This window comes from Denticeps clupeoides, chromosome 16 (genome assembly GCF_900700375.1).
Source record: "Denticeps clupeoides chromosome 16, fDenClu1.1, whole genome shotgun sequence".
Classification (NCBI taxonomy): Eukaryota; Metazoa; Chordata; class Actinopteri; order Clupeiformes; family Denticipitidae; genus Denticeps; species Denticeps clupeoides.
Window position 1 is genome coordinate 10,430,272 of NC_041722.1, and position 24,760 is coordinate 10,455,031.

At 40.1% G+C, this 24,760-nt stretch overlaps 1 protein-coding gene across 1 annotated transcript; it reads left to right on the forward strand.

Annotated features, from left to right (window-relative positions):
- The first annotated feature begins 2,099 nt into the window (after nt 1-2,099).
- slc6a2 (solute carrier family 6 member 2) lies at nt 2,100-23,693 on the forward strand. Its single transcript, XM_028956651.1, has 15 exons — nt 2,100-2,249; nt 2,509-2,876; nt 3,707-3,838; nt 3,950-4,187; nt 12,434-12,572; nt 13,018-13,152; nt 13,402-13,505; nt 15,898-16,022; nt 16,346-16,458; nt 16,611-16,739; nt 18,726-18,825; nt 20,024-20,124; nt 20,629-20,796; nt 20,895-20,966; nt 21,656-23,693. Exons 2-15 carry the CDS (start codon nt 2,576-2,578, stop codon nt 21,677-21,679), a joined length of 1,881 nt encoding a protein of 626 aa, XP_028812484.1. The 5' UTR covers nt 2,100-2,249; nt 2,509-2,575; the 3' UTR covers nt 21,680-23,693.
- Nucleotides 23,694-24,760: the final 1,067 nt, after the last annotated feature.

Below are 24,760 nucleotides of genomic sequence, written 5' to 3' on the forward strand. Positions count from 1 at the left end.
GTTAGCAAGAATATTCGCAGCAGAGGAAATTCAGATAATATGAAGTGCCAATGCATAATGTGACAGGATGTGTTCGTGAAAGAGCACCCACTGGTCCCACATTGGATACAAAAAAATAGCATTTAATGCATGATAGATCATAATAGATCAACTTGTAGAAAGGTTCTGATAAAGGGCTGTGAACAACAGACCTCGTTCTTCCTGCCCTTTGCATAAGAGCCCTGCAGTAAGTATTGTGACGCACAGATCAATTAATCGTGACATTTCGCCAATTGAAATGCGCGCGCTGCCAGGCAGGGAAACTCCAGTTTATCTCAGAAAGCTCTCCATCGGCACGGTGCACCTGGCATCACGTCCAGGGCAGAGAATTGGCCACGTCCAGGGTGCTTCCTCTACATTCAATGTAACGATCCCATAGCTCCCACAGCAGGCCTTGATTTACAGTCTGACTGCTTCGGTGAATTTTTCAATCAATGGCTGTTGTTTGTCCTGCATTTGAATCAGGGCGACGTGCCTCTTTAATTCAGCAGGAAGCATGCAGGCAGTGACCGGCCCACTCCAAACAGGCAACGCCCAGGCATGCAGGTATGCCCAGGTCCAATGCAGGTGCTGTTGCTGATCTTCGGTAAACCGTAAAGCAGCACATGATCAGCTGTACATTTCAGGAATCGTAAGCGATTTACTACCTGTGACCAGTGAGTTAATTTTTTTTTTTTTTTTACCTTAGCTTGCGAATATCTCTATTATTGCACTACTATTGACTATATTGTGACAGAGAACATGAATTTACTCAAATTTACGATGTCACATGCAAAAAAAAAAAAAATTCCTAACTAAATAATATCATGAAATAATACAGAAAGTACATGTAATTGTAGCAAATGACCCGGTGTGTACAGAAGTGATTTCCTTTCTTTCCAGAGTTTTGGACTTCCCTCCAGTTTTGGCGTTCCCTCCAGACTCCCTCACAGAGGGCCTGTTACTATATAGCGAGATGTTTTCATGTCTAGTTAAGCTCATATCTTAAGATCAAGATATGGGCAAATGAGAGAATCGCCCTCGGGAGGGAAAGCAGATCTTTCAGCCCGGCATTCAGGCTGCTGAATGGAGGAGAAAGGAATCAAATCACATCTCACCTGGAAGCTGAAGTGTTCCATAATGTTGCCATAAGTGTTCCATGATAGTTGCAGTTTTGCAACTTTATTCCAAAAGAAAAAGACATTTATTCACATACAGTATAAGAGGTTATCAAGATCTCACTGTACAAACATGGAGGTGCATATCTGGACCATCATATCCATCAATCTAGCCAATTTGACAGCCTGGAGAGTTGCATAATACGCATGACCTCGGATAAATACTGGACAGCCTCTTATTTCCAAAGAAAAACCTACCAAACAACTTTCCAAAGCAACAAAAGTTTAAGATAACAGGCAGAAAAATCTCTGCTAACGGTAATATAAATTACCTGGAAGGACCGCGGTTCTTGCTTCAACATTACTTGCGTTATTTAATCTTCTGTGAGAGTCTCCACAAAAACACAGAAAACAGTACTTTTAAGGTTGCACAAAAGAAGCACTGGAGAGCTTTAAGAGGACATTCATTGACTTTAATGGGATATAGCGAACAACAATATCTAATAGAAATCATTGCCTATGGCTAAAGCTGCTCTGGGATCTGATTATCCATGGAACACTACGCTTTTACAGCTTCTTAGAAAACCTAAATTCAATCCATTTAGGAGACGAGAGAAGAAACAGACGATCAAAGTTAGAAAATAAAATGTATATGTATAAGCTTTTTTTTTTTTTTTTAAGGAGCCAGGTAAGCGTTTTGGCGACACTGGAATTTTTCCCACTCCAAATGGATGCGCGTGTGACAGTGTGACAGGTCGTGGCGCACGGCATCGCCAAGCCATGGTCAAGTGGCCAATTAGCCTCGCGGAAATGAGCGGTCCTGATTAGTTAGCGCGGTAACTCCGTAGCGCCGCGCCACGCCACGCAGCGCGCAACTCTCCCGTCCCGTCCCGTCCCGTCCCGACTCGAGGCGGGTGGAGGAAAGCCCACGGGGGGTGGGGGGGAATGCTCAATTATAAAATATCACGTGGAAGGAGAGGACGATGCCGACTTAAGTGTCGCCTCCAGCTCGTAGGAAGGCGCGTCTTAACGCAGTATGAGGATGGGCAGTCTCTCAGACGCGTCCGGACCACGGCAGCAGAGACGCATGGAGGGGGACCCTCAGCGCGACAAGTACGTGTTTTATCACCACGGGCCACCTCGCGCCTGAACCTTATTGTTTGGCGTCGCAGATCGTTAGTTTGTGCGCATTCATTTTTTTATGTTGTGTTTTTTTTTTTTTTTTTTTTTTTTTTTTTTTGCGAGGTTCCGGCGCGCCGACCGCCGGGAAGCCGCATTATGAGGACTTCCACTGTACATTAACATCCATTTACAGAAGCCGAATACAATTAGAAAGAACTATTCGCGCAGTAAACTTGTCGTTCCTCCGCAGCTGTTAAGAGCGGCGGGGACGCACTCAGGCTTTCCGGGAAAAGCGCTTCTTCAGCCGGCGAGAGAAGATGAACATCCAGGTCCTGCCCGAGCACAAGCTCTCCTCCGTCGCCCCGCTGAAGCCCTACAAGGTGGAGAAGAAGGAGGTGGAGCTGATCCTGGTGAAGGACCAGAACGGGGTGCAGTACACCAACTCCTCCATCGTCGGGGGCACCCCGAGCCCGCGCCCCTGCCCGCCGGGGGCCGAGGACGAGGAGGGCAGGGAGCTCTGGGGCAAGAAGATCGACTTCCTGCTGTCGGTCATCGGCTTCGCGGTGGACCTGGCCAACGTGTGGAGGTTCCCGTACCTGTGCTACAAGAACGGGGGAGGTGAGAAGAGGAAGTTCGAAAAATAGTTCGATTAAACTCAGTGAGGATGAGGAGTTCGGATGAGGGCGAACTGTGCCAGTAGGCCCACCTACGGTTCGGTTCAGTAAACGATGACCCATCTCTAGTTCCAACTCGGAACTTTCATTTTAATAATAAAGAGAATTAAATTAACGTGTCAGTGCTTCCGCACTTTAAAAGTTGGCTTTAACGTGGCTTTACTGGGACACTTCAGCATTGCGCGTTGCTCTCCGGATTGTGAACTAAATGCGAAATTTTGTTCTGATATTGTCTGGGAATAAAGTTTCCCTGCATCGCAAAGTGAATGAAAAAAGACGGATGTATACAAGATTTGATCAAGTTGCAGTGGAAAGCTGCATGACGTATAACAGTACTGTTGCATATTTATTAAGTTGTAAATATAAGTAATATATATAGCTATGTCATTGTAATATTACTACAGTAAAGCACAGTTGGCCACATCAATGCGTAGCTACTGATTAGTATTAGTAAATTGCTTTAGGCTACTCGAAAAAGAATGAATGTATTAACTGAGTCATGTAATTACTTGAGATTCATCCTTACCCTAAATCAGCAAGTAAAGTTCAGAGTTCAAAAGCAAATACACATTTATATATTTTTAGATTAAATCGTCTACAGGCACACAACAGGAAACGTGTTCTGTTTTCTATATCTTAAAAAACTGTCGCTCTCCCAGCCTCGTTGGGACAGTGAGGTCACCGTGTCACACTGTAGGGCTGTTGAAATGTCGGCTGTTGTGGCCGCTCCACCTTCTTTTCTGCGTGTTGGTTTGACGCTGCTTTGTCTTCCAGGTGCCTTTTTGATCCCATACGGCCTTTTCCTCTTCATCGCGGGGATGCCCTTGTTTTACATGGAGCTTGCCCTGGGTCAGTATAATAGGGAGGGTGCGGCCACAGTCTGGAAAATATGCCCCATGTTCAAAGGTATGCAATCGCAGATTAATTTTTTTCCTGTAAATTATGGAAACAACCTAGAAGACCTGACCTATGTAACATTTAGATAATGAAGATAACATTCTGCCTCTTTCTCCACAGGCGTTGGCTACACCGTGATCTTAATTGCTCTGTATGTGGGCTTCTACTACAATGTCATCATAGCCTGGTCCCTGTACTACCTGTTCTCCTCCTTCACAAGAGAACTGCCATGGCAGAACTGTGGAAACAAGTGGAATAGCGAGAACTGCACCGATCCCAATCTCATTAATGGTTCCTTCCTGACAAACGGGACTACCTACGCTAAGTACAAGAGAACGCCGGCCGCAGAATTCTATGAGTGAGTATTATGATGAGGGTCAGAATGCTTTTCTGACCTCTGCTGACCAGAGAACAGTTTCTGAATGATGTTAATATAAAGCAACACACAGATTACGAAGCCCTGGACACCCTTCATAACCATTCATAATTCAATAAAAAATAGCCAACTCGTTTCAGCAAATAAGTGTACAAACTAGGCTTTTTATGACCATACTGAAGTAATACTAAACGGAGCAAACTCACAAAAACTTAAGCGCACCACCCCATTTGATCCGAGCTGTTTGGATATCGGAGCTGCCGCCGATTGTTTTCCTTTGATCCGCCAACAATGATGCCTTGACATCTGTCATCTCATAAAGGGCATAAACACAGTGCCATAGGGTTATAATGGACGTAATCTGCGGCACCAGAAATAGCATGACAGCATGCTTTATAACGCGTAAGTCTAGAGAGTCGACTGCGCTGACACCCCGTTTGAATGGTGAAGAGGAGGTGTGCTTTCTGCTCAAGTCCATCATTTGGAGGCATTTCAGGCCCACTGCGTTCTCTCTTCTGGAGCCGTCAGTGTGTTCGTGTGAATTTTGTCTCCAGCGCAAGCTCTCACTTTCCAGTACACATTGTTTCATGCTTTTGAAACACTGAATTTTCCCTCCCTGAAAGAGAATAGTTAAATTATGGACAGAGCATTAATCTTTAATAGAGGGAAGCCTCTTCTTCCTCTTCCTCTGCTGGTATTTAGTGTATAGTACAAATCTGGGTGGATAATGGAACGATGTGAAGTGTTGAAGTGAATGACATTAATTCCATTTCAGTGCCATCTGGCAATGATTGGAGTAAGGATCTCAGCAACTTTGATAAAGGCACAGCATCTCCAAAACTGCTTTTTTTGCCAGAACACACAGAGCATCACAATTTGTTGCAAATAGAGCAGTGACTGGTCAGGGTGTGCATGCTTTCAGGTGTCTGTTATATATAAATAAATAGCAATAAAAAGAAGCTTAAGAAACTTAGCCCTTGCACATAAAAAAAGAGTGAAAAATTGCTATAGTGGTGCTGTGGGTGCAGCGAACATCACTCACCCCAAAATGACAATGCTCTTTAATTATCGCAGACTTCCTAACTGTTATCTTTTTACATAGGAATAACTCAAACTGACAATTGTGCATTTGTGCATATGTTTACCTAGCTGCAATTGTCAAGGACATCCCAAAATTTCCCAAACTTTTATCTTAGGTTCCTTCCCAATTAGTAGTTTTTCCTCTACCATGTCCTTAGGGGTGAGTGAAGGATCAAGAGGCCTACAAATATACAAAAAGGCCAACACCGAAAGAACACAGAAGCATCAGAAATGTACCTGGCAGCTATAGTAGTAGGTGTCCTGGTCTTATGAATCATATATATATATATATGTTTCATATGTTCATATTATATTTAATATTTGTATAAGATTTTTACAACTTACGTGTTCCAGTGTGTGTGTGTGTGTGTGTGTGTGTGTGTGTGTGTGTGTGTCACTTATCAGCCAGATGTGGCACCAGGATGTGCTATTGGAGGAAGGCAAGCTAGCAGAAGCAGCCTGATTCTCTGGGCATTGTTCTCCTGGCAAACCTTGGGTTCTGCATTCATGTGGATGTTGCTTTGACATGTACCACCTAAACAATGTTGCTAACCAGGCACAACCCTTCAAAGAAACAGTATTCCCGCTTCCCTCTGAAAAAATAATTGAAGCAAACAACACCAAATCTGAGGTGCTGTTAGGTCGTGAATATGTTCCGTAAGTATTTGTGCAATGTTGGTGCCACACAACACAGTGTACCTTCAGATGTCGAGTGGATTCCACGGGAGAAGGTCACGTTGAAACTTTATTGCATCCATTCAGGGGTTTTAATATTGTGGCATATCAGTGTAATTGGGCCACCGACACTGAAATCCCACTGTACCCCCAATTTCAGAAAATACATCATTCAAGTCCCAACACTATGTTGAGAAAAAAAAATAAAAATTCTTGTTGCTTTTGAAGTGGACAAAAAAGGCATCCGTTTGCACTTCAAAGAACCCCCAAATCATCCTGAGCTTGTGTGAAGATTGCCTCTGCAGCCCAGAGGAAGTCACTGAAATGACTGGGACAATGCAACAGTCTTATCTCTCAGCTGATGTGCAAAGCATCTGCCACAAATAAAAGTTGCAGTGAGTACGCCAGAGCCGCCATCACCGGGGATAAAAGCCCCTCGCTCATGCAGCCCAGTCGCATTGATGTTTCAATATGTTTATTCAAGCAACATTCCTAGATTCCCTCTCATGTGTGTCCACCATTACTGTCTGTCTAGGATTGTCCTTGAGTTTTTCCGGTCTCTGTCCCAGCGTATGGATACTAGAAGTTACATTTTTTCAAATGTAGCCACATGGCTGCTGAGGCGTTCAAAGGGAGAAATGCGCTTGCGGTGTGTCCACGAGATGCCTGCCTCTCAATGTGGCTTTTTTTAGGCATGCAAAGAATGGAAATTAGGTGTGACCACATGAAAAATATGTAAACACACATCATGTGACACACGGTCCACAGAGTTTTTAGACGCATCATCTGAAACAGCCCTTGTGCAAAGATATTGACAAAAAGTAAATAAACCAATCAAACCTGCTTTAACCTGGTTTATTTATATTATGTCAATGCTAAAATATTAGGAGTGAGAGATTAATTACGTTTTTGTCAGTGTTGGGTCCACAGCCAACACCAATCAGCCTGACAACAGGGCTCTGATCATGGACGCTCATTTGGCTTCTATCATTAATAGAGGTATGAACCTTCACTGGTCTCACAATTTGCTTATCAATGCCTTGATATTGATACCTCGCGATGCATCCCATAAATTTTATACATGGTCACATGATTTTTTCAAATACAAGAGTTAAGGTCTCGTACGCCTGTGTGGACGCTTTGATTTGCTACTATGAGCAGAAAAATGGTTTGTGTTCAATTTGCTCTCCTCTGATGCCACAAACTCCAACAAACACCTGGTTTAGAAGTCCGTGGCATCAAGGGAGCGCAGAATGAACACAGATCTTTTTCCTGCTCATTGGAGAAAATCAAAAGCCTCTTTCAGAACAAACACGGTTTTCTCTGAGGGCTCAGCACGAAAAATTTGCGTCTTTTTCTAAACTCCCGGTAAGACGATAATCTCATGGTGTAGAACTCTGGACATTCAGAGAAAGATCATCTTTTCTCCATTTCCACTTCGAGAGAGAGTGAAAGAACTCTCAGCCGAAAATGGTCACACGAAAATACGTCACGCCACGCAGCGGTCAAAGTTCATCAAATGACAACGGTGCGAGATCAAGGCCGTTTGTGCCGTCTCATTTGTGTTTATTAATGAATCCCTTTTGCCCAGAAGTCCAGTCTCTGCACTTCCTTCCTCCTTCAGGTCTCGTCATGACAATTTTTTGAAGTTTAGCTTTTGAAGTTTTTCATTTTTCAGTGCACTGAATTATTGAGAGAACCTGTCACTTTCACAGCCTAAACTTGCATTTTAATCATTGTCTGGATAAAAGCTTCTTCAACATGATCATAATATAATGTAATATTTTAAACCAATTAAAAACATCATGGAGCACACACACTGAAGAAAGAAAACACTGGCTAAATGTCAATTAAAAATGTAATTATAAATAATTCAATCTGTCACACCTAATATTTTAGCATTGACGTAATGTAAATAAACCAATCAAACCTGTTGTTACCTGGTTTATTTACATTATTTCAATAGTTGAATTATTTTTAAGTTTAGCCCGTGTTTACTTTTTTCAGTAGAGACTGAACATGTTGCTATTCACTATTCTGTTCTGATATTGAAGCCTATTGATGGAGTTGTGTGAATTTTTTGTTAATTTCAAACTTAAGTTTAACCAAAGCAAAGAGCATTGATTCTGTCACTTTAACACGAAAGCTCAGACCTACAGTTGTTATTGGCTCCCAAAAACCTCCTCCACAGCTCCTCTCCCTTTCCTGCCATTTTACTTCTCGTGGGAGTCTTGGGTTCCCTCAGTAGCACTAAAATTTGTCATCTAATCTGTTTTTTTGGTCTGGGAGACAATGGTCCACTGCAACTTTTCTCTGGAGTCCCTTCTTCTGAGGGCTCTGCTTCATTGCTGATTGATCACTGTAAGAACTGAAGAGGCCCCTGAAGTAAACTCATTAGCGTCATATTACAGCATGATCACTGCTATCATATCCATCCTGAGGAACACAGCAGGAGTCGCAAGAACCAATGTCACAGGGAGTCGCAGGGGCCAAGATTTATACATCTATAAATGTATCATTTCTAGCTTATTTAAGGCTCTTGTGTCTAATAGCAGAAGCTTCTCCTAAAACCTTTGAATCGATAGATTGTTTGGATTTGATTATTAAAATATGAATACCTTTCTCAGGTATTTATATATGAGCTTTTAACAGAAGCATGATCTGTGATGCAGTAAATTATCAACTAAATGAAGTGCCAGAGAGGGGTCATGTGTGAGTGATTTTAGAAATCCTTGGGGTCATGTGGTTTCACATCAGTTAGATCTAGCAGCCTGGAATTGTCTAGGGGGTAGAGTCAAATATCTGGATGGAAACATAAAGGATTGACTAATCAGCAATTTTGGGACGTGGTCCGTCAGGGAGAGGAAATCAGATGTTCTGAGAGGCTCAGAAGGACGGCCAAGCACCTGTCACTGTAATGCAATCATTTAATTAAGTGAATCTCCTGAATTTCGCCTTATCAGAAGGTTGCATCCGAGAGCGCTTGCCGTCCTGGCATTCAAGTGAGACAATAGAGAATTTTGAGAAATAGTTTGATTCATGAGTTTTTTCTTGTTTCATTTCATGGGTCATCAACAGAAGATGTTGAAGTGACCTTCTCCATGCAGCTCTGCCCCTTTTGCGCCGTTGTGTAGCGCAGCCTCGACATTCAGTTGTGAGAATTGTTGGTATTATTTATGAATTGTGTAGCAGTAAAATCAGTGTTTCCTTCTGTTTCCAGTGTTCAGTGGAAAACTGAACAAGACTGTTTTTCTTTTTTTTTTTTTTATAAGCTTAGATTGGTGACAGTAAGTCTAATCACTTCCGTCATGATGCCGTCATGAAAGTGCTGGGTGCATGGTGGCTACCACGTCCATGTGAGTGAGGACACTTGAGGTCCTTGTAACTCCAACAAGGGCCTGTATTTTCTTGCTTATTGGTTGGTCTATTCTAGTTCTGCATGAGTCTTTCACTCAAAGAAAAAAAAATGTCCAAGCACAAGAAGATCTGAACTATTAAGCTAACAGAGGAGACCTTTATTCTGAGTAATTTGTAAAACCTGTAGCTCGAGGTCTTCTCCCTCATATGGACAGGATGACAGGGGTGACGGCACAATGCATTGTGGGAAGAGGGAAGCTGATAGTAGTGTGACCATTTTTTTCTCTTGGGAGACCTTTTTGAAACAAAAGGGGTCCTTTTACCTAAAGACAACATACACTCCTCAAAATGGCATAATCTGTTGTGAAATCAGTATCTCAGCTGGATTTATAGGTTTGGTGGAACACATTATTAGGCAGGTGTATTCAATGTTCTGACTGATTTATGTTTTAAACCACAGTGTATTGAAGTTCCTGCCATGTAAAATGTGGCACAATAATGAGAGTAATGTGCAAAATCTGAGCTAAAACAAAGGTTTTCTTGTGATATAATACAGGCGCAGACATGCAGAAAGTTTGTGTCAAGTCAAATCCAGAGGCATGTTTTTTGGTAACAGGCATTCTCAATATTTAGATGAAATGACACTAGACTAATTAATCGAGGCAGGTTTGTGTAGATCAAACAGTCTTAATGCATAAGAACTGCAATGTGCTTGTGTTTGATTTGGCTGGAGGAAAGTGATTAATTAAAACATAATAATGATTAATAAAAAAATAAAGAAGATTGCCCACATTAGAATCCACTACATTAGAATCCTTTGCTTTCTGTAGTCCATATATAGTCCACATATACAGTACAGGCCAAACGTTTGGACACATCTTCTCATTCAATGTGTTTTCTTTATTTTCATGACCATTTACGTTGGTAGATTCTCACTGAAGGCATCAAAACTATGAATGAACACATGTGGAGTTGTGTACTTAAAAAAAAAAAGTGGAGACCTGACCTCCACAGTCACCAGACCTGAACCCAATCGAGATGGTTTGGGGTGAGCTGGACCACAGAGTGAAACAACAAGTGCTAAACACCTATGGGAACTCCTTCAAGACTGTTGGAAAACCATCGAGAGAATGCCAAGAGTGCAAAGCAGTAATCAGAGCAAAGGACGGCTATTTTGAAGAAACTAGAATATAAAACATGTTTTCAGTTATTTCACCTTTTTTTGTTAAGTACATAACTCCACATGTGTTCATTCATAGTTTTGATGCCTTCAGTGAGAATCTACCAATGTAAATGGTCATGAAAATAAAGAAAACACATTGAATGAGAAGGTGTGCCCAAACTTTTGGCCTGTACTGTATGTGCCTGTATTATTCAGTATGGTATAAAAGTGATTTGAAAAATAACCTTTACCCTCATTAAAAAAGGTGTTCCTCCTAGGCCTTCAGGGCACCTGCTTACATGGCTGAAGGCTTAGTTCATGTACTGGTGAGCAACATCAGAACCTCAGACCAGGTGAAGTCACATGGACCAGCAGCTCTGACATCATGAAAGGACACAGAGAGCACTGGGGCTGTAATGTTGCCCGTCTGGGGAAACAGTGTTCCCATTTCCTTTCAATCTGAGATGCCGTTCTCTATCTCACTTCCTCACGGTTGAGATGTTATTATCTATACATGATAAATTGCGTTGTATGTATTTTTATAGCTGGCCCCTAAGACACAAAAGTCTCAGGAGCTTTGATTTGACTTTTTTTTTTCTTTTTTTTTTTTCGTCTTCGGGAGCGAGTGTTGTGTAACTGTAGCTGCTCCAGATGGAATTCCCACTTATCGCCCAACATCATCAAAGAATGGGAGCATCATGTTCCCCACAATCCCTTGTACACTTGGGCATGTGTTCATGAAGGGGACATAGAGCAACATCAGTCAAACTGATTCTAAAGTAAAGTTTCCTGAACAGCTGCACTTCAGCAGGGATGAGTTCACAGGTTGAATGAAGAGAGACTGTTTAAACACTTCAGCCGCATAGTTTATTTCATTTTTTCCTTTGGCCATCACAATTTTTTGAGATAAGACGTGTTTAAAAGGACATTTACTTTTTTGCTCGTGACTTGTAATGGTCTTTAGCTTAAATAATTTTAATGCTCACTTGTGAGTTATGCTACTCATATAATTTTTGTGATATATGACGAAGCTGTTTTGAGTTTCCAAAGCACTTGTGATATCATCTCTTTTTCTGTCCAGAGGGTGTTGCCTGTTATTCCCTTCAGATCAAGGGGGAAATGATATTTACTGCTGGAAATGTCTCTTCTGTCTTTTCCCCTCAAATTTATATCACCACGCTATTAATAAATCTTCCAGACTCCCACCACGAAGAGAAGTAGAATGATCTGAAAGGACTGTTCATGTTTCGCTACCACAGAAAACATGGGCAGGCTATTACCGTTAGAAAGCTTCCAACAAGGCTAAGTGATGATCCCTGGGTTGTGAAAGCAGTGGAACGACGATTTAACAGCAACGATTTTGGGTTACGGGTACGCACAGCACGTGTGTGGGAAATGTGAACCATGTACAACACATGGCCGTGGAGAGGAGTCCAGCCTCGTTCCCTCGTAATGAATGATCCTGGGTTTTATACTTTGGTGGTGAGCCGCGCTCGGAGGGCCCCTTAACATGAGCTATTATAAACAGGTGATTTTTATCGCACCCGCTGAGGGTGTTTGTTGAGACTGTCATGGCTGAAGCATGGCCGGGGTGGACGCACTATACAAAAACACAGTGTCTGGCCAGGGTAAATAGAAATTTATGAAAAATATATATTTTCCAGACACACACCACATGTGCTTACTTAGTCGCACGGATTTGTCTTTTGTTGCTCTTCTGATAGGCTTGATCTTTGCGACACCTTTTTTCCTGGCACTCATCAGCCATAATGAATATGAAATTTGTCCGGGATTAACTGTTGTTTATGTGTGCAGAGTAAAGTATACAGAACAAGTGGTGGCGTGAAGGCCGTGTGCGTGTTTCACTACCACAGAGACCACAGACTTTTACCATTAAGCCTCAAACAAGGATAACTGATGGCCCCTCAAATGAAAGGTTCGGTGTTGCTTGCAGACGCGGGGTGCTACACATCCATGAGAGCGCAGGAATCCACGACCTGGGCCTTCCTCGGTGGGACCTCAGTCTCTGTCTGGTGGTGGTGGTCTTCATCCTGTACTTCAGTTTGTGGAAGGGGGTCAAATCCTCAGGAAAGGTACTGAACACTATGGCACAATTGCAGGGCACCCATTGCGCACTCCTGTGCTGCTATTCAGGAGTAAGTTACTAAAGTAACACAAAGACTTTACTTATCGCTTATTATTTAGATCAAGTCAAGTACAACTTCATTTTTGTAGTTATCTCTGCTATATTTATTAAATAACACAGTACAGACAAAAAACTGCATAAACACAAAGGTTGTAGTTGGTATTAACATTTAGAAAAAAGTTTTCAAATGAACTTTTGCATTTTTGCATGCTTCTTTGAGATGGATGAACTTCATAGTATTTGTCTGTAACAGCTAATATAAAAACACATGCATTCTTGGAAATTTAAGTTTCTTACACATATTAGAATTATATGACAGTAAAATTGTATTGCCCAAAACTGCTTAAAAGTACAAGAAATGTAAATGCCCTGCTTTGTACACATGTGTAAAGGTGGTATACGTCACAGCCACTATGCCCTACCTGGTGTTGCTGGTGCTTCTGATCCGGGGCATAACTCTGCCAGGAGCCTTGGACGGAATTATAGCCTACCTCTCTATCGACCTCAATCAGCTAAACGATTCCAAGGTGAGCTATTGATTCTTTATGATAATAATCTAATAGTACTAAGATATTGAAAGAACATTTACAATTACAGCATTTATCATACGCCCTTATCCAGAGCGACTTACAATCAGTAGTTAAAGGGGCAGTCCTGGGTTAACCTCAGGGTTAAGTGTCTTGCTCAGGCACACAATGGTGGGGTTTGAGGTTGATAGGAGAGTTACTCCCACCTGTGTTTGCCTAACCTTGCTTGTTAACCAATTGTTATGGTAGGTTTGGATTGATGCTGCCACTCAGATCTTCTACTCGCTTGGAGCAGGATTTGGAGTTCTCATCGCATTTGCCAGCTACAACAAATTTGACAATAACTGTTACAGGTAGGTGTTTTCTAAAGAATGATTCTCATAGTAAATGTTCACTTTAAAAAACAAACATAAAAGTTATTTTATTTAAATGCGCTGAAATGTTGTGAAGATCCCATTTTGTGAGGTACTGAGCAGTACCCGCTAAAAAATACTGGAATAGCAAGACATTTGTGTATAAGAGGATCAAAATAGGATAATGAAAAGTGAGGTTTGAGCTTTTTACCTGGTGATACAATCATTAAGCAGTTTGGGCTAGACCATCATCTGTAACACACCAGCATGAACACCAGAGGTAATGGGATAAAAGCAAGCCATTGTGAAGGTATTTTAAGAACATTAACAGTGAAAGTGAAGTGATTGTGATTGATTGACAGTGTGAAACACTGCAGCACAGCACACAGTGCACACAATGAAATGTGTCCTCTGCATTTAACCATCACTCTTAGTGAGCAGTGGGCAGCCATGAAAGGTGCCCGGGGAGCAGTGTGTGGGGATGCTCAAAACCGCCAGTGAAGAAAACCCCCAACAGAACAATCCATATATATTTAAAATAACAAGCAGGGCTGGAAATATCACTGTGCACTGTACAAATGAAACTTAGAAAACAGCAATACAGAGACTGTGTGGGAATGTGCTAAACTCAAAATTGGAAATTCACCAAAACTACAAAGATGTTCACAACTAAAACGAATGGCCTGATGAGTCAATATTTAACCTCCACCAAAGTGATTTAACTCATGATGGCTGAGGCAGAATGAACAGAGGAGTCTACAGATATGTCCATCCAATCTAAAAGTCTATGATCCAAAATACCTCAACAAAAAGTATCTGATAATTTTAACAAAATGTAAAACTATTTTTGAAAATGTATAATTAAAAGTTTATTTCTTCCTACTGTGAGTGCATCTGGGCATCTGTTGCAACGCTGTGAAAGTGATGGTTAGCAATGATTGTTCTCTTCAGTAATTGCTACATCAACTCCTGTAATCATTGTGGCCAGAGTGGCACTGCTCTAGTGTGCAATGCTCAGTATTGACGAATGACAGAGGCGTCATCTGACTTCACTATAATGAATTGTGTCATGGCGAAGCAGATCAGGGTAATTAGCTAGTAGTAATTATGTTAGATTGTTCTTAGTGCTCTTTTCATGATTTTCTCTGTCCTTTAGGAAGCTGTATTTGCCATGCAGAATGCCAGCTGAACATTTTGTAAAGATTGTTATTTTATGAATCTATAATCATAAATTATCACAATAAAGTAAAATATATATATATATAAATTAATGTATATTTAAAAGTATACACACACACACACACATTAATTTAGCATAATGTCTTTACTAGAAAAATTCTGTGAATTTCCCAGAAGGATTCATGGTGCCACAACCTTGTTATGATTACCATGCACTGGTCCTCCAGGAAATAAAAGTATCTTCTGCACAATCGTGATATGTAGGTGATATGACTGGAGTTTTACAAGCGTAAAGTTGGGGTCAAATCCACACTTTGAGTTAATGACGGTGCATAAAGAGTTGCATCCTGGCTAAAGGCCTGACTGTGTCTGGGGTAATATAAAACAAGAACAATTGGAACCCGTGTATAATATGAATCCTTTTGAGAGGACTTTGACTATGTAAAGGACATTCGGTACTTATGAAAAATGTCAGGAGAAATACCAAATTGATTTTCTTCGGATTGTATTACGCCTGTCTCCTCCCAATTTAGCTAACCAGTACAAGCACACAATTACCCAATAAATTATCCAGCACCACGGTTTACAATGCACCCCTCTCAAAAACCTGCTCTTTGATCCTCGAGTCATCTGTCTCTGATTTACTGAGGAGGATGGATGAGAACTTGTGAAGTTGGTGAAGTTAGTTTGTAAGGGCGTGCAGTAAATAGTTGGAGGAGATGGGTTTCCACACACAGACAGAACAGATGAGGTCACCCTGGTGGTAGGGAGCGCTTTCAGACACTGCCAGGATCGGATCAGTGAGAGGCCCTGGACGTAATTGGACGTGAAAGCTCTCACTGGGGTGGAGGACAGAGCCAGCTCTCATTAAACGTATTTCTCCCCGGTCAGAAAAAGGTTTCGTGTTGTATTGGGATTTGCAAAAGAGGAAGAAGTGGCCCTAGTCTTTTGAAACCGTGTCTGGGCGCCCAGAGTGGCCAAAACACGATCCCAGTAAAACATTTTGTGTTCGATTTATAGGTGTAAGATCAACAGTGTGCTTAGAAAAACAGTCCATTGCTCAACAGTTGTGAAATTCAAAACATTTATAGCATAAGAACTGCCACAGTCGTTTAAATCAAAAGCTTTTCGAGTATTTGTGACCAAGCTTCCTTTAAATATCACTCACTTGATTTTAATGGTGTACATGTTTCATATGTTTTTTTTCCTGCAGGGATGCTATCCTGACCAGTACCGTGAACTGTGTCACAAGCTTCTTCTCAGGGTTTGCCATCTTCTCTGTCCTGGGTTACATGGCTCACAAACATGGTGTGAAGATCCAGGACGTTGCCACTGAAGGTGGGTGGGGACTTTATGTTGCCTTTGCATTTTACTTTTTACATTTCTTACCACATTGGGGTGATCATGCAGATAATGTGAATTGGCAACTTGGATTGGTGGATTGTTGGTGCACATGAGTTGTTTTAGGAAAAGACTAAATTAATGCACGAATTTGCTAATGAATTTATGAATCAACTTTTTTGCTGTTTTTCCTTCTAACACATCTATGACCCTTTTTCCCTGTTCTCAGACTTCAGCCAAGACAAAATGTTGTTGTGCTTAGGTTTATGTTTCCCTCTGAGGCTTCCTTTGCTGACTCTGGTGTCTGTTCCTCTGTGTAGGTGCCGGACTGGTGTTCATTATCTACCCAGAAGCCATCTCTACTCTGCCACTGTCTTCATTCTGGGCTGTAATCTTCTTCATTATGCTCCTGACCTTGGGCATTGACAGCGCAGTGAGTTTCACTCCTGTTGATAAGTTGGTAGAGTTGGCATTGGAAACTTTTTTCCCCACAACATCCAAGGAGCAAAACCTTGGATAGACAGAGCTCTTCTACAAAACAGTGTTAACATCATAAACACACATAAAACTTTCATTTCTTCCTAGATGGGTGGAATGGAGGCAGTCATCACCGGCCTCTCTGATGATTTCAAAATCCTCAAGAAGAATCGGAAGTTATTCACCTTTGTCACCGCCTTTGGAACCTTGCTCATAGCCTTGTTCTCCATAACAAATGTGAGTTCTCCAGATTTTTGCTAATTCTACACATGAGAAATTCCGTTTTTGAGTTTTTGATCTAAGAACAAAGAGCCAAGCAAACAGTAGTGCCAAGATGCTGGAGTTTGTCTTGTCACATCTTTGTAAACCAAAAGAATATGAAACACTTCAGTTATGTGGAATTGATTCTCTTGAAAGTATTACAGTGTAGTGCGTACAATCCTTGCTGTACTTTCTGATTTGAAGTGATCTAGTCAGTGGCAGAAATCTAGCCAGTACTGTTTGTCAGGTTCTTCAAACTATGGCAGCTTTTTTCTGCTGAAAAATGTCACAGCCATCAAGGGTCATCATACCATCACCATGAAGGGGTGTATGTGGCAGGTGGTTCTGGTCAGAATAACATCCGCATGGATGACAAGTTGTGTCTCTTTAAAACATTTTCAGCAAAGTGTTCATTTCGATATGTCCCTACTATATCACTATATAAATATAGATATTTCTGTTGCAATTAATATTAACAAAAAACAATATCAAACTCTTTAACCATTCTTTCATCAGAGTTTATCAAAACTCACACTATTCACTCTTTTGCATGTAATGTACAACGTGTCTTTCATAACGACTGTCATCCTTTATAATAATATACTAATATAATTATATAATAATATAATAATTATTATTATATTTGTGGTATTGTTGTTGTTATTACTATTGTTTTTTCTGGAGTTTCAAATGTTAACAATTTTTGGTTTATGCATTAAATTCTAGGTAAGTTAATTATACAGTTGTGAAGGCCTTGAGAGTGTGGTAATGGAGCATGTTTTATAATGGGGTTTCATTAATGGAACTGACTTATCAGTGTTTCATGAGAAACACTTAGCAAGGTGGTGTTGACAATGAAATGTAAATACAGCTGTCTCTGCGAGGTCCTTTAGTGTACATAAAAAAAAGTGTTACGTCAAGGATGTGACACTAGGGCCTGCACAGTGCCGTGTTTTCTCAGCATTCCTGTATCTTTCTCAATTTGCCTTGTGCATTTTATGCTGCAATTCATCAGCCAAACCTAATTAACTGAAGGGAATGAAAACATGCAGGCTTAGGAGGAGTGTTCTAGTGGCTTTGTGGAACTTTTGTCTAGAACTGGCCATTGTTAAAAATTGATTATTCATGCACGAAGGTCACTAAGCAAACAGGCCAACCAAAGGACTGGGGAAAGAATTTGGTATGGGGCATAGATCATAGATCTGAACCCACTGAAATTTTCTCGTTAAAATCATGTTAAATAAATATTTTATATAGATCATGTATGGTTTTGTGCATCCATCATCTTCTCAAAGCAAAACATTGCATATTGACCATGAATTTGACAACTGCAATTTATTAAACTTAAATTAATGCAGGACGGGGCAAATGCATATATATATGTATATTGGAAGGATTATTATATAACCATTATTCAACAGAGAATTTAGCATCCAGCCTGGCATTGCTAAGATGCACTTGGTCCCACATACATTTACCTGAAAATAAATACAGTTCATCTAGGACTGTTGTATTCAACACTGAGAAACACTGGACAGCTTGTACTTTGGAACTACCACCAAAGTCATCTTTCAGGACTAAGTAATATTATCAGCGTTTATGTTTATGCATATTTCGTGTGTAGGAAAGGGTACAGCTGCTAAAAGTGCCATATCAAAGGCACTTGACAATTGACACCAAAGGGGTTGAAATGCAATACTTTAGATAAAAATATATATATTTGTATAGAAGATCCCAATCCCAAACCAGGTAATACTGTATATTGCAGATGTGTCTTTTTTATCTCACCCTTAATTCCTTTCTACATTCTTTCAGTATGATAAAAAAAAAAACTGTTACAAACATGACTTTTTCTTGATCCACAGCCAGAATGTTAATGAAAAGTCATCAACAGCTATGAAGTTACTGTGCAGGATTATTGATTAGTGACAGTTGCATTTAAAAGCTCTTTTTCTTTTACAGGGAGGGATCTACGTTCTGACGTTGCTTGACAGGTATGCTGCTGGCACATCCATTTTGTTTGGAGTGCTAATTGAGGCCATAGGAGTGTCATGGTTTTACGGTAGGTCTGCATTGTGTCATGTATGTTTGGTTGCTCTTTTACCTGAAAGTACCTTCCACCACCAACCCTAAACCACTCCTGGGCTGCGTTTCCCATAACTATTTTACAAATGTTCTCTGTTTATTTCACACCCAATTTACAAGCATATTGTGAATGTATGTCCACAGATCTTAAGCAGAACCTGCACTCTACGTATCTGATTTTCACATTTATTTACAGCAGAGAAAAACAGAAAACAGAGATATTGGACGTGACAATAAAACTTTATCAGTCTTGTTACTAACACAGTGTGTAAAAATTATAACGTGCTAATATTATTACATACCAAGCCTATGTCACCCTACTACTGTGTGACCAGTTTGTTTTGCAAGTAATTGCATTTTTTCAAATTAAAAACACACTCATGACATCTGCAACCGTGCAGACATTCTGTGTGTAACATCATTACATTTCCATCTGGTTTCTCAGCTTATGATTTCTCCAGGACATTTGTAAATCTACGAGCAATTATAAACTGTGCATAAGCAGTGGTTCTTTGTTCAGTACCTCCTGTGCACTCTTCCTCAGCTGCACTGCTACTGCTCTGGTGGCTGCCGCAGTTAATAGAAGTAGCGCAGGTCCTGAACTCGTTCAAAAGTAGCTCTGTTTATTACTATCCTTCTCTTGGGTAAAAACCACACATGTGACGCGCCTTCCCCCCCAATGTTGACATTTGTCACAAAATAGAATTCAGACATTTCTCTGAGTGGGTGCACTTCACCCTTGGGCCTGTTTACCTTTACGCTCCCTAATTTATCCGTTGAGCACCGCTGCCAAATGGAGAACACCTTTCAAACTGCAAAACTATTTTGGACCACCTCTAAAAGGTTGTGTGTCAGAGTGAAAAATGAAAGCACATGTCATGCTAGTTTCTTTTATATAAAATTCTACACACCCCTGTTAAAATGCCAGGTAGCTGTAAAACAAATGTTTTAATTGAAAAAAAAACTGCCATTTTAACACCTTTAATATCTTTATATATTTCCATACCATCATATTCCCTTTTTCCTTTGTATCTTAAATGTTTATTTATAAACCCCTAACCAAACACGAATAATCATAACTGATTCATCATTTGAAGTCCTGCCTTTTTTTTTGCCCCGTGGTCATGCATGCTGGGAAATGACGCTCAACCCCCTATTGTTTGTTTGTCTCTCAGGCGTGGACAGATTCAGCGAAGATATTGAACGCATGATGGGCTTCAAGCCAGGTCTCTACTGGAGGCTCTGCTGGAAGTTTGTCAGTCCGGCCTTTCTGCTGGTGAGCTGAGGAGTTGGGCCGGAGGAGGGGGTGGGGAAGGGGCGAGGAGGAACGTACAGCTCTTCAATGTGATGTGTATCACACATCCTGCAGCATGTCGCAGGGATTGCATCTCCATCCATTGTGCACTTATATCGCAGGGATTGTGTGCAATCTGATTAACTGGTGCATCAGTTTTTAACCATTTACATTCATTCTGGGATTTGTTCCATATTTCGAAGTACTGAATGAAACTAATTCAGGTTATTAGGGTCTTAAATGCATTTCAACTGCAGAAAAATTCTGTTTATCAGAGATTTACATAAGTTGAATAATAGAAAGCATATGACTCCCAAAAACAATTGCTGTCTGTTTAGTAAAGAGGAAAAGCCACATTGTAGTGAGATGCTGCCTGCCATACTTCTGCACTGTGCTGTACTGTATAAAACCAAAACTCACGACTCTGATGACAATGAATCCTGCAGTTACAATTAAAAAGTCTAACTCTGATGTTCCCCATCACAGTTTGTGGTCATCGCCAGCATCGTCAAATCTCCACCATTGAATTATGATGACTACGTGTTTCCTCAATGGTCCAGTCTGGTAGGCTGGGGGATAGCTATATCCTCTATGCTGTTTGTTCCTGCCTACGCCATCTATAAGTTCTTCAGCATTCCTGGGACATTTAAGGAGGTATGCATTTTTTTGGTCCTTCTTCCTGAAATTCAGATATTTCTCAGTTCATGCAATTTACGCAAGGATTCCATTCTTCTTCTTTTTTTTTTTTACAGAGGATAGCCTACTGCATTACAGCTGAACATGAGCATCATCTTGTTGCTGAGGGCAACGTCAGACAGTTTAAGGTGATTTGTTTTGGGTTTTCTACAAAATTGATTACATTATGTGGTTTTGAGCTTCACTTTATAAAAATCATGAAAGAGATGGTTATCTGTGTTAGTGCAGTGAAATTACCTGTTTTTTTATTATTGTTTTTGGTCACACTAGTGCAGTGTGCTTAAGTGCATTTCTAAAAAAAAAATTTGTGTTATATAAAACATGGCATAATTGGGATATCAGAAAATGGAGGAGGAGGCACAGATTAGTTTGTCAAAAATAGTTATCGAGGAAAAAAGGTTTTGGCAGTTGTATGTGTGTTTTGGCACATTAGTGTTAGTTAATTGTCTGCTGAAACAATCACATATCTGGCATCACTGATTGTGCATGTGACGTAGTGTACATGAGAGTTGTCAATCATCACTATAGGCTCCTCCCATTTTAAACATAGCTCATGAACACATTACTGGATTTTGTTTACTGAGTAACAGATATAACACTCAAAGAAAAACTATGAGCTTCTTCTTGCCAATATATAAATAACTTGCAAGCATACGGTTTAGGAAAGGATCTACAACCTTTTCATTTGTTTATTGATGTGTTGCATTAATAAAATGTAGTTACTTAATAATAAAGAGGAGCTGTCTGTGGTGCTGATTGTTGAACTGTTTTTTGCTTACCCTTGTCTTATCTAATGAAGTGGGCATTTGGGTTTCAGCTCAAGCACTGGTTGGCCATCTGAAGTTGACCTTCTGTATATCCAAATCAGAAGGATTTTGTCCTCAAACTACAGATGGATCAGCTCGGGTTTCCAGGGAGTTAGAGGAGTTGGACAGGGTGAAGCAGCTGCTATATGGCATACCGTCCATACCACTCCATTTGTGTTGAATATGTGAGGCTTTTCTGTCTGTATTTTGCTTTTATTGAAAATGTACAAATGCTCAATCCTCATACTCCTCTTAAGTGTTACACGCTGGGAAACCTACAACATTCTGCTTAATGAACATCACTATACCACATGTATCATTCTATTTAACACCCAAACTATACAAATACTTGCACGCTGTACTGTGTGAGAGGTTGACAAATGCTCACAGTTGCTTGTTGTATTATTGGCAGCATAAAAGGAAATATTATAGAAAAGAACACAATCTTGAGGAGAATAAGCAACCAAGTATTTGGCTGGTTTGCCCTCCTTTACAACTCTACAATCCACTTGTGAACCGATCATTAGCTGGCCCATACAAATCTGACCGTCACCTATCCAACAGATATTTAAACATCTTTGAGCAGATTGGGATACATTAGAATGCTGAAAAAGCCCATTACCATTGTGTGCTTTCTTAGTGGTCCTGGGGACCTCCATGACTGTAGACTGTAGTCTCATCAAAGTAGGTATGTTCCACTGTGATAGTGCCTTAAAGAGAGACACTTCAATTGCTTTTTATTATTTTTATTCATTACACTGAAGGAGAAAATAGAAGTATTTATGCCAAGTCAAACACCCAGTCCTGCTAATCCCATGTATATTGCTTTTTTAATTTAGCAACTAACCAAGCACACAGCTGTAATTGTTCATAAAATGCCTACATTTAAAGCTTTATTTTATGGAAAAGGGAAGAGTTTTTATGGAAACAGCTTAATAAAGGCCAAAGACTTCCAAAGACTTAATTTTGGCCTAAACAACTGCCATTATAAGGTTTTTAAGATTTTTCTTCATGCCGTGCTGCATTACATCTGGGTCTTTGCTTGTCCCAAGCAGCCTGTGTTATCGAACATGATAGCTCCACTGTTCAGGACTGAGTGACCTGTTAATGTGCCAAAGTGAGGCCTTGAGGAGGAAACTTGAGAAGATCAAAGGCAGCCGTCATCCCAAAAGGTTTCTTTAGTTTTGTTTTGTGAGGATGATGCAGAGAGCATTTTGAGTTTGATATACCAAATGGGCAGCCAGGCCTCATTCATTACTTACTAATCATTCATATGACAAATTAACAAAATGTTAATTTATTTTATTATGTAACTACACTAGTTTGGGTATTGCCATTCAATTGCCATGCTTCATATATTGAAATGCAAAGTCATTGTGTGTGTGTGTGTGTGTGTGTGTGTGTGTGTGTGTGTGTGTGTGTGTGTGTGTGTGTGCTTCTGATGTGTGCTGGTGACTATAGGTGATACTATATGATGCCATTACCAAACTGTTAAAAAAAACAATCATGAACCTAATATTGAGATTTGTGTGACTGTCTAAAATGTTGTTTTTCCTCAATTAACTCCCATTTTACACAATATGTTTTATTTACAAAATAAATTCAATATAAACTTTATGGTTTATTCATTATTATTTATTAGAGTGTAAAGCTATTAAAATTGAAATATATTCATAACATACCCCACATAAAATGAAGATATTTGTGAGGTATGAAATACAGATACATTTATTGTTTTGTTATGTATGCAGAATTGTATTTACCAAATTGTTTGTAACAAGAAGTGAATGTAAAGTATTTTAAGTGTACATGTCTAATGTTATATCATGGTGTTTGACGTAAATTCAAGATACATTATCCAGAAATGTACTTTTCAGTCTTACCCAGGGCGACTTCTGCATCACGACTGTGGGTAAATTTGCCCTGGCAAACACTGAACTATGTTTACATTGTGTACAATACAAAGTCCTGTTGAACGTAAGTGACAATTATATATGAAATTAAAATTATGCACACTACTACAATAAAGAATCTCTTCTACACATCTAGCCATCCAGGTGAACAGTGCTTCATTGCAGTTTTTTCTTTGTAACCAATTATTGTTTCATGTAAGTGTGTAATTTCCTCCAGTATTATTCATAATGATCTAAAAATGAGTTCAATTTAGTGACTATAAATTAGAGTTTGTTTATTTGCAACTATTCAACCAAACTATTCATGGATAAATTAAATGACACATAAACTCACACCAGAGTTTTTGTCACACTAGGCTGACTGTCCTTGGTCTCTTTCTACATTGTGTCAGGCCACTGATCCATGCCCCACTGCAGCCCCCATAGTGCCAACATAGTGTGAGGTGAAAACACAAGCCCTGATAAAAAGCCTTTCATTTAATCCAACAGAAATGCGTTCCCCCAAAAAAAACAACAAAATGTTCAAATTTAGCAAATGTATGCAGTCCTGAATGTGAATACATTGATTATAATAAAAATAAAAATGAAGGAAATATATTCTGATGGAGCAAGGGGTTCTTAAGGTACTTTTGGGAAGTCCTATAAATGTTTGCATATGACCACTATAACAAAATGACCCAAGATACTCCCAAAACCATCTGGGAAAATATTTTATGTCCAGTTCAACCACATGAGCACATACACTGACAGAGACGGTGATGGCAGCATCATATTATGGGAAGATATTTGTTCAACTTGGACAGGAGTCTGGATAAGATTGAGGTTATACTTAACAGATCAAAATAACAAGATACAGTCTCTTGGCACACACCACAAGCTAGAACACACAGCCAAGTGAACTCAATGAGCACCTTGTAAAAGGAAAGTCCAATGTTCTGGAGAGGCTCAGGATCCCAACCCCAGTCCAAAATTTAACCCACTGGGTCGCCCTAAAGGGGAATTATTTGAAACCATTAGGCTCACTCTAAACATCCTGTAAAATCTGTGATTTGAAAACACAAACGCTGATAAAAGCCTTTCATTTAATCCATCAGTAATGCGTTCCCAAAAAAATAAATCACACAAAAGGTTAAAATTGAGCTAATGTATGCAGTCCTGAATGTGAATAGAGTGATCATAATAAAAATAAAATAGAAACAAAGG